Consider the following 11,504-nt stretch of genomic DNA (forward strand, 5'->3'; position numbering starts at 1 on the left):
GTGCTACAATGCAAACACATGCTTGGAGGGTGGAGGGTCAGTGCAAGAGAGGAAGTCTGTGGAAGAGATATATTCACACAGTAATTGAGTTAATGGCTTTAGGTGTGTCATGGACAGTGAGACGAGCTCAGGAAAGGACAGGGGTCAGAGCTCTGTGCATAGGGTTGTTATGAGTTGCAGATAACTTGAAGGCACAAAACAACAATAAAAAAATTGACAAATGTTCCTCCTCCTTTTTAGTTAGCAAAACAAGGAACATTTTTTTGGTTTTTGTTCTTATCCTAAAAATAAAGCCTGGCTGATTTTGTTTTCAAATATTTTAGGAAGCCCACAAAAATCCCAAGATAAGTTATTATTTTTAAGACTTACTCTTTTGATCCAGTTGTGCATGGAATCTATAGAGAGCAAAGTTATGTGGAAATACTTATCATAAAAATAATAAAACTTATTGTGTCAATACCAACTCGTCGAGATGACAGATGCCAAGGTAGAACTACCCCAGAGATTCCAAGGCTTCATGTAACTCTTTATAGAAGAGGCAGTGACGTCTTTCTCACATGATGTGACTGGTGAGTTCCAACTGCCATATTATTCGTCAGGCACTTAACCACTACACAGCTTTTAAGAAATATCTGGAAAGAAATAGTGAATTCATTCTTAGAGTACCCAATAGGTGTCCAGTGTTTGATTTCATAATGTAAATATAGTGTCCTATATTCTTCACAGCAACGGTGCAAAATAGAGATTACCAAGCTTTTTTAGAGTAGAAAAAAAAGCCACAAATATTTGAGAAGGTAGTTTTCTCTATGTCTCTACTACAGGAAGTGATAGAGCTACAATGTCAACACAACGGACACGAATACACCGGCGCACTTTTCTTTATTGTACATGGCAAAATTTTGTTAACGATGAAGCACATATGTCCTAGAAAATGTCTATAACGACTTAAGTTGTTGTCGTTACAGACCCGTAAGTTGGAACTAATCCAGAGCTGACTCTCCAGCGGTAAATAGAGGTAGTAAATATCACGGAAGAATATTGCTCGTCATTCTCCGGAGCAGCTGGTGGATTTGAACTGTGTGCCTCTCGGTTTGCAGCAACCCAACTTACCACTGAGTCACCAGAGCTTCCGAACTATTTAAATAGTTTCCAATTCTGGAGAATGAGGAGTGCCATGAGTCATTTTGTCGATTTGTTTGTTTCCCAGTTCTCACTAGCGCCACATCTTGTGTGGTATTTTCTAATGTACACAAGGAACAAATGACACACTGATTGGACTGTAAGCGGGAACTGTACTAATTTTGTGCAGTTGTGTCTGTGTCATTTAGGAGAAGCTTCAAAAACGCAGGAAGACACTTGACCTACAAGACAGCTATAGCACAGACAAAAAAATACAGGTCACCCTTTATTCCTATCCTGAGAGAACTAAACAAATATTTTGCTGACGTGGATTCTAAACCCTTTCATATCCATTCTATCGCCAAGGTTGTCTTGTGTGGACTGGTTTTGGTGTTTTTTTTCTTCTTTTGTGAATAACTTTTTGATGATTATTGCGCACTCATCAGCTGACATCACATTTGATGTCTTCTTTTCACAGTTTGCAAACTGTTGTTTCTCTACTCTTCCCTTAGGGGATTCCCATAAATTAGGAAAAATTGAAATAGCTCAGAGTCACTTTTATTTCATATTCTCTAAACAAAATAAGATTCTAGCGGAAAGACAAGTTAACTCTTGATTAGCTAATCAAACAAAAGGTTATGGGACAGTTATTATTCATTAGGTTCTGTTAGATGGAAGAGAACCTACATTAAGTGTCTAGTAGATCCTTTTAGATGTAAATTTCATAGTTATGTGACACAAAATGGAGAGATTTTTTTAAAAGTAAATCCTCTCATCTCCTCTCAACATCAAGACGAAAAATAAATCCTCACCTCTGTACTTATGAGAAACATGTCATGATAAATTGCAAAAAGATCAAAGTTATCAACGATATCACTTTATTTGGATCCACAATCAACACACTTGTTACTAGTAATCAGGAGATCCGAAAATGTATACTGCATTGAGAAAGTCAGCTATCAGCTGTCAGGAACTTCTCCAAATTACTTAAGAGCAATGAGGTCAGTTTGAAGACTATGGTGCCCCTGATTCAAGCCGTGATCTTTTCAATCACTTGCTATGAATCTGAGCACTGGACAATGAATAAGGATTACAGAATTATGCCTGTGAGCTGTTGTGTTGGAGAAGAATACTGAATATGCCACGGACGGTCTAAAGAACAAACAGGTCTTGGAGAAAGTGCGCCCAGAATCTTCTTTGAAGGCAATGATGATAAAACTTCCTCCCACATCCTTTGGGCAGGCATGTTGCTAGGAGAGACTGTCTTGGAGAGGGACATGCTTGGAAAGTGAAAGGGTTAGCTAAAGAGAAAGACCTTCTACGAGACGGACTAACACAGTGACTGCAGCAATTTTCCCAAGTGCATCAGTTATAAGAATGCTACAGGAAAGGATAGGGGTCAGATCTATTGTTTTTAGGGTTGCTATGAGTCACACTTGACTGAATAGCCTCTACAGCAACAAGTCATCTGTTCAAAATCTTCCAATGGGTTCTCTTATATAACTCTAAATCCAAGTTCAAGTCATTCCAACTGCCTATCTAGCCCTAAATATCTTCTTACTACTTTTTTCTCTACTAGTTTGTTTACAAAACTCAAAAACAAATTTGAACAAATTCTTTCCATTTCCCTCACCTCCCCACTCATCAAATTGTACAACCCAATGATTAATCTCCCCTCCCCCTACACATCCACATCCCTCTGCTTCCAGCCTCTCCCACCCCTCCTGGATCCTTAAACTCATTCTACAATAACGGTCTTAATAAAATATTTATCAATATTTATCTTGTGGGACTGATTTAGTTCACTCAGCTCTCCAACCCCTCCCAAGTTAGAGAATAATTTAAAAAGTTATTGCTCCTAAAAAAAAAAAAAAAGTTATTGCTCCTGCGTGCTGCATAGTATTCCATTGTGTGAATGTACCATAATTTATCAATCCATTTGTTTTATGGTTGGACGTTTGGGCTGGTTCCATGTTCTTGTGATGGTGAATAATGCTGCTATGAACACTGGTGTACAAATCTCAGTTTGTGCCTCCGTGCTCGTTTTCTCAGGTATATTCCAAGTAGTGGAATAGCTGCGTCATTTGGAATTTCTATGTTCAGCTTTTTGAGGAAGCTCCAAACTGCCGTCCAGAATGCTTGCACCATTTTACAATCCCACCAACAATCTATAGGAATTTCTTTCTTATTCCATCCTCTCCAACATCTGTTACTTGCTTTCCTGTTAAACTTTGCCGCTGTTACTGGAGTGAGATGGTACCTCATTGTGGTTTTGATTTGCATCTCTCTTATGGCCAGTGATTGGAGCATTTCTTACTACTTGCTCCGCCACTTCCTCATGACCTCTTTCTCATTATGACCCTTTGCTTACTGGTTCTGCGAACACTGACCCCTGTAGTTTCTAAAATTCACTCAGCGCTTCCTGCCTGAGGAGTTTAGCCCCTCCTATATCCCATAAGCAGCCCAGAAGCCGTTTAGAATTCCTCAGTTACCACTTACCCGGATCACTCATGCGTGCTGAACACATTCTTTCAATCATTCTTGTCTCTTACGGCTGTATCCTTCTTTTTCACAGAGAATCCTCAAGTGGAGAAAATTGATCCTTTTTTATATCTCCCCCAAACCCGCACAGAGCTATAAAAGTTGCCTCTGTTTTCAAGCCAGAAAAAGATTCGGTTCCATTTGAAGTAATTTTAAAGAAGTCAGAACCATGCAAAAATAAATGGATTAAAAAAAATAAAATTAAAACATTCTTTTAATACATGGCATAATGAGGAAACAATAATAAATACAAATTAGCAGGTCATATTTATAAAAACATTATTGTAGTTGTTATTATGTGCCATCAAGCCTCCTGTGACCCATAGTGACCCTATACACAATAGCTCTGAACTCTGTCTTATCTTGAGCCAATCTCACTGTCTCTGACACACCTAACCCCATTACCCTGCTGTGTCAATTCATCTCATCCAGTCTTCCTCTTCTGTGCTACCCGTGCCACCCCGCTGGTTTCCAGGGTCATGCCCTTTTCCAAGGACCAGTCTCCCTTCACAACAAGCCAAAAGTATGTAAGATGGAATTTTAAAATCTGCCTCCAAAGAGAAAACTGGTTTGACTCTTTCCAGGAAAGACCTATTTATTCTCTTAGCAATCCATTCAATATTCATACCAGCTCCACAACTCAAAAATATAGATTCTTCTGTCATCCTTATTCATTGACAAGCTATGTATGTATGGCTTGTATCAGGTGCACCTTAGTTTCTAGACTGACATTATTGCTCTTTAGCATGCTGGCGAGGTCCGTGACAGCCAGTGCTCCTACTGCAATTTGTCTTTTAAATTTTCTGACTGCTAGTTCCAAGAGTGTTGATTGTGTAACTGAGCAAGCAGAAATTGTTAACAGTGTCAATCTCTTCTCCATCTATCATTATGCTACCTATTGGCCCAGTGCTAAGAATCATTGTCTACTTAATGTCGAGCTTTAATCTATATTGAAGGCTGCAGTCCTTGACCTTCTGCAGCAAGTGCTTCAGGTCTTCCTCAGTTTCAGCAAGCAGGGTTGTGTCATCTGCATAATGTAGGTTGTTGATGAGTCTTCCTCCAATCCTGATGCCACATTTCTCCGCATAAAGTCCAGCCTCCTGAATGATCTGTTCCACATATAGATTTAAAAAGTAAGGAGAAAGGCTGCATCCCTGATGCACTCTTTTCTTGATTTTGAGCCATGTAGTTTCCTTCCTCTGTTCTGATGACTGCTTCCTGGTCTAAACATAGATTTTGCATGAGCACAATCAAATGCTCTGAGATCGAGAACATTCTTGTCACTGTCAGCCATAATTTACTGTGATACCTTGACACATGCCTTTGCAGCGTCAGTAGTACACAAATAAATATTTTTCTGGTAGTCTTTGCTTTCAAGATCCATCTGACATTGGCAATGATGTCTCTAGTGTCATGAGCTCTTTAAAATCCAGCTTGTATCTCTGGTAGTGCTCTGTTGATATTATTGTTCCAGTGTGTGTGTGTGTGTGTGTGTGTGTAAGTAGGAGTGGCACTCACTTCCTAAACAACATGCCTCTGGAAACTCTATGAACTTTGAGAAATGACAATAGTTATAGAAAGGCTTCAAGTCTTTTGTTCATAGCGTCACTGAGTCAAGCTTGACTTGATGTTCCCTCACACTCCTATAATAAAAGTTAAAGTACAGAAAATCATTTGGACCATAAATACTGGACAACATAATCTCATTTATAGTCTTATCCTTGAACATTAATATTAATATGTAAATAGTTTTAGCAAATGAATAGTTTCTATAAATACAAATAAATGAGATATTTTGACTAATGGATAAATTAGTCAAGAGAATTATCTGCACGATTCCTTGGAAATGAAAGCTAATATGTACTGTGATATAATTTGCCTTAAAATAACATTGTAATATAATTACATATTAAACCATTTTCAAATTTTATACATTGTCTATTATATACATTATATTCTTTATATGTATACATATAGGACCTTTTGTAACATAGTGGTAAAGAATTTCATTGCTAACACAAAGGTATACAGTTCAAATCCATCAGCTTCTCTATGGGAGAAAGATGGGCAACCTCTTCCTAGGCTGTTTGATGCATCCGAAAACCCGGTGAAGGGTCAGCTATGCCTTCATTCTGACTCAGTGGTACACAACAACAACAACAACAAAATATGCATAACTTCTTACTCAGACAGAAATACTTTTTAAAATACTGGCCAAACAACAAGCTGATAATAATAAAGAATTTTTAAAAAATGGGGTGTAATCTATTTGAAGACAATGGTTCTGTAATTAAAATTATTTTTCAATTAATGCAAACAGTTTCAAAGTTAGATTAATATAACTTTTCATTGTTTTACAGGAAATATTGATAAAGCAGAACTAGAGTGGAAAGCAGGATTTCGCCGCTGGAACAATTACATGATGGACTGGAAAAATCAATTTAACGATTACACTAGCAAGACAGAAAGCTGTGCAGGTCTCTAATTAATAGATTTACCCTTTATAGAAGGTTCATTTTCCTGTAGATGAAGGTGAAAATACCAGTACCTCTCCTACATCCCTCGTAAGAAAAGCTATTATATAACTGAAACCAAATGCCAGGAGAAGAATATCGATTCCTCATATCTTTCACTTAGTATTTTAGCTAGCATTTCAAAACCCAAATGGCCAGGACATGTTTAATTAAATTTCACAACATCAAGTTTGACAATTAATTATATGCATTTTAAAATGATTTGCTGCTTCAATCTCTGTCTTTCTAGGACAGTGTTAAGCTGTTCCTTTTGTCTTTTTTCAAGTATTGCTTCGACTCCATTTTTAGTCACATATGTATTTTATTATATGCTCAAAAAGTATCACTATTTTTAATCTTGAAACACTGGAAACTAATTTACGATATACTTTCTCTTTATTTATTTATTAAAATAATGTCAGTATGGATATTAAAACAGAATGAAAAAGTAGCTTCTGTTTATGTGTATATTATACACACACACACACACACACACACGTAAAAGAAAATCACAACATAAGAGCTTCAGTCACTTATAAATACATTATGATAGAAACAAAATAGGTTTTTTTACCAATAGATAAAGTACAAAAGAATATAGTTATTTCTATTATGAATTTTTTTTAAACCTATGTACTTGGAATCTTCAGACTATATTTCGCCTTCTTTCAATTCTTGCTCTTGTTCAATCTCTCCATATTCCTCGTCCCCTGAACCATGTGTGTATATGAATTTCCTTGCATGTAAATGAGATTTTTTTAAAGTGGATAAATTATATGAATTATATACCAGTGAAAGGAGAGAGTGTTTAGTTCCAGAAATATTGGGGTTTTCATAGGGAATATAAGCTAAATGGCAATCCTTTCTGCAGACCAAAGTATTACTATGGTTAAAATGATATACCTGTATTTGTTGACAGTCTTGATAACAGAACACATAAGCCCAGTCAAAACTTGTACCATCAGCTTCAATCTGATTCATTTTTTTAAGAACCATAATTCCAGCTCCAATGCGTAAAAACTGGATTGCTGTAGTCTGTGCATCTATCTTACTTATCAACCCCCAATCCTTCTTCTTTGTTTCCAACTTTTTATTTCAACCACCATACTTTATTAATCATCCTAATTGCATGAGCCATCAACTTTAGGCTGTAGAAACTGGTTGTTGTTATTGTTGTTGTTAGGTGCTGGCAAGTTAACTATGACATTATGATCAGCAGATAGAGACCTTGCTGTATCCTACACTATCTTCAGGCGCTCCTCATGCCAAGCCCATCGTTTCAGTCATTGTGTCAATCCATGTCGTTGAGGGTTTTCCTTTCACTCACGACTTTTCTGAGAATGTTGTCTTTGATGAGGACGTCCTGACAACATTTCCAAAGTCTGTGACATGAATTTTCACAATCCTTGCCTTTAATGAGAGAGCACTGATGGTGTGAACAACGGGACAACGTAGCTGCTCTCCTTCCACAATAAATTTGTTCGTCTGATGGTTCATGATGTGTTCAATAAACCTTCACCAACACCAACATAATGGTATTGTCTCTCCTTTTGTTTCCTTATTTATTAGCCAATGTTCACTCGCATATGAACCAGCTGAAAAATACCATGACCTACATATGTCACACTTTAGTTTTTAAATGTCATCTTTGATTTTTATCCCTTTGAAAGGGTCTTGGGTATGAACTCGCCTAATTGCAATGATTTTAATGTCTTGACTGCTGCGATCAGGGATGTTGGTTGTGGACCCGAATAAAATTTAATTATTGGCTGCTTCAAATTTTCTCCATTTGTTGCATTAACTAACGAATATGAATTGTAGCGCACAGATGTTTATAACTTACCAGTCTTTTCTCCATTTACTACTGTATCACTGTGGTTGGAAAAAATTCACTGAAGAGTTCACTAGAAAAAATAATAAAAGGAGTTTTAATAGTAAGACAGAGGATTATTTCAAGATTATGTTAATTAAGCATTGAATACTCTGGGCAGTTCTGAATTATTTGGCTGGTCTGCATACTGTTGGTTTTAAGTGCCACTGTTATTGATTTGAAGTGTCTCCAATTAAATACAACACAGGCTTGGCAACATAGGGTCAGTGAATTTTGTAGTCTTTTATCAGCTTCAATTAGTTAGGAAAAGTTTTGATTGAGGCACATCAAAGTTTGGTATGACTTCATTGCTAGTATAAATTGACCTCATTAAAATATTTATGGTATCATGTTAATAACAGGAATATTAGCAAGCTTTCTATTCAATACTACTGTCTTGATTTTGGTCACTGATCATTGATTATGACCATGATCATTGGTTATTGATCATCGTGATCATTGTTCAAAATCTCACTATGCTTTTCGGATTAACTTGAGTCAACTTTTTTATGTAGACCCATCTAATGTGGGAACCACTAGGGGTATTTAACAACAGTGACACAAAACTCATTACCATCAAGTCAGAAATAACTCATAGCTGACTTTCTATGTGGTTTGGTTTTTATTTTTTTTTTTTTCATTTTGTTTTACTATTTTTGGTGTGTGGACCATTGAATCAGATCTGACTGGTCAGGAGGAGATTGCCCCTCCATCTCCAGCAAAGCATCTGATAGATTCGAACCACGTACCTCTGGGATTGCAGTGCAGCTTCTTGACACTAGGCCACCAGAGCTCCCTTCTCTAGGCGGTTTCCAAGGCTGTGTGTCACATGTTTGTACCACTCAGAACTGCCAGACGATTTGGTCCCTTACAGAGGCATGGCTTTTGGCTGAGCAGGAAAACTCTATATGGACTATGTTAGCAGAGCTCTTTGAGAATTCAGAAATATAACTAACATATGCAGAACACTTGTTCATGGCCTCATGAGGCAAAGCCAAACACAGGAAAAGATTCCAGGGCCAATTCTGTTCCATTGTTGTTGTGTGTATTATCTTCCATTCTTGAAATTTTGCAATTACTTACTATGCATCAGAGAGCTGGGCAATGAGTAGGGATCATAGAAGGAGAGTTGATGCCTTTGAGTTTTGAGTTTGAGTATAGACTATACCATGGACTGCTGGGAAAGCAAACAAGTTTTACCTAGAGAATGTGAAACCAGGCTGCTCCTTGGAGGCAAGGATTCTGAAGCTTCGTCTGACCTACTTTGGATATGTTGCAAGGTGGGATCAGTCCCTGGAGAGGGATGTCATTCTTGGGAGGGTGGAGGGACAGCACAGGAGAGGAAGACCCTTGGTGAGAGGGATTGATTCAGTGACTGGAGGTATGGGCATAGGTGTGTCAGAGACAATAAGATTGTCACAGGATTGAGGGCTGTTGTACATTGGGTCTCTATGAGTCACAGGTGACTCAGTGGCACATAACAACAACAACAACAACAACAATCTCTTGCCTTACTCTAAAGCATGTGTTCAAATGTAACTAGAAGTACTAGCTAACCCATTGACTCCTCAATGTTCTACTAAGTCCAGAATCACTGTAGTCAGTTGGACTATCTTTTTTTGATTGGTTGCAATACTTTATAGCACGAAGACACAATCCATAGAAGGTTTTACTGTTACCCTAGGAGCCTCAACTTTCTGGAAGTTTGAATCTGTATGTACCTTTGCAAGAGAAAGACTGCCTATTTCCTCCTAAGCAATTCATAACCTCTGAAAATCTACTAGAGGTTCAGCTATGAGTCAGTTAAGACTCGAAGACAGTAAGTTTGAACTTGAGTTTTGATACAATTTAAATTACGTGTATTTCCATTAGAAGGGCAACTTAAAGGCAGGATGCTAATTTAGGAATCCCAAGCCACAGTAAACATTTGGGAATGAAGTGATGGGTATTAGTAACTGACTTTCAAAGATGTGCACTTTATTAGGTCCGTAGACAACAGAAGTGTAGGTCATTTGAAATATTAACAATATGCTTTTGTTGGTATGTCCTGTCAAGTCAACCAACCATGACTCATAGTGACCAGTGAACCGAAGATCAGAACATTGTTCTCTCCTGTATCGTCTTCACTCTCCCCAGTAAATCCAAGCCCATCAGGATAGACACTGTGTAAATCTGTCTTGTTAAAGGTCTTCTTCCCTTTCTCGACAGGATGTTTCTTTCTAAGGACAGACCTCCAACACCAACATTTCCAAACTATGTGTGACAAAGTTTCTCCATCCTTAAACTTAATGAATATCCTTGTGTGGCTTCCTCTAGGACAGACTTGTTTTTTCCATTTGACAGTCTATGGTATATTCAGTACTTTTCTCCAACACCACAATTTAAAATCACTAATTCCTCTTTTGTCACCCTATTCATTGTCCAAATGCAAATTCCTATGTCAAACACATAGAAAACAACCAAAAGAGGAAAAAAAAAAACCTTCAAAAATCAACCCCACCCTAAACATTATTTGTAGCAGGCACACCTTATTTTTTAGACTGGCACCGTTATTCTTTAGCACTTTAAAGAGTTACTTAACAGTTAATTTTTTCCAAGGAAACGTGTTTTTGACTTCTTGACTGCTATTACTATGGTTGTCAATTGTTGGCATTTTTGGTCTTTTCTCCATCTAATATGACGTTATCTTTTGGTAAGAACTTTTGTTTTCCTGATATTGATGTAAAATAAATATTGAAGACTGATCTTTGATATTCTGAAGCATGCATTATAAGTCTTCCTCACTTTCAGCAAGTCAAACTGTGTCATCTGCTTAACACAGGTTGTTGATGAATCTTCCTCAAATTCCAATACCATTCTTCTTAACAATACAGGAATATTAAAACACCAGCATGGTATAAAACCCTTCATAGAGGACCCAACACAAGTAAAGCCATTAAGAAGATTGTCTGATTTTGTTTAAAACTGTATATAGATACATTTCTGACAAGACTCAGAGACAATTGTGTCTCAGTTACAACAAACAAATGTAATTTGGCCTATCAATCAATACAGGACATTTTTCTTACATTTTCATTTACGTGAGTAAATATTTCTTTGTGTGGTTTCATCAATAAGATTTTATCTTATGTGTCATTTTTGTTAGGTTGTATTGAGTCAAGTACAATTTGTAATGACCCTGTGAACAAGAGATCTAAGCAACATCGTATCCTGTGCAATGCTCACCATCTCTGACTCACTTGGGCCTATTGTTGCAGTTGAGAGAGTTCCTCTCCTTCTCCATCCTTCCCAAGCTTCATGTCCTTTCCCAAGGACCAGCCTCTCCCAGCAACATGAGCAAAGTAAAAGATACTATGTTTCACCTTTTTTTTTTTTTTTTTTTGCCTCCAAGGAACACTCTGGCTGCACTTTCTCCAAGATACTATCTATTTGTTCTTTTGGCAGTCCATGGATTGTTCAGT

General features: G+C 37.3%; 1 protein-coding gene across 1 annotated transcript in view; it reads left to right on the plus strand.

Annotated features, from left to right (window-relative positions):
* The window catches only part of LOC102868388 (cholinesterase-like), a 109,553-nt gene extending 103,161 nt beyond the window's left edge, over positions 1-6,392 (plus strand). The window contains exon 4 of the mRNA XM_006890378.1: positions 6,021-6,392. Within this exon, the coding sequence (XP_006890440.1) occupies positions 6,021-6,145 (125 nt within the window). The 3' untranslated portion in view covers positions 6,146-6,392. The remainder of the gene's footprint in view (positions 1-6,020) is intronic.
* Positions 6,393-11,504: the final 5,112 nt, after the last annotated feature.

The sequence above is a fragment of the Elephantulus edwardii genome, unplaced genomic scaffold (assembly GCF_000299155.1).
Source record: "Elephantulus edwardii isolate Elephantulus edwardi_28Jun2011 unplaced genomic scaffold, EleEdw1.0 scaffold00088, whole genome shotgun sequence".
Classification (NCBI taxonomy): Eukaryota; Metazoa; Chordata; class Mammalia; order Macroscelidea; family Macroscelididae; genus Elephantulus; species Elephantulus edwardii.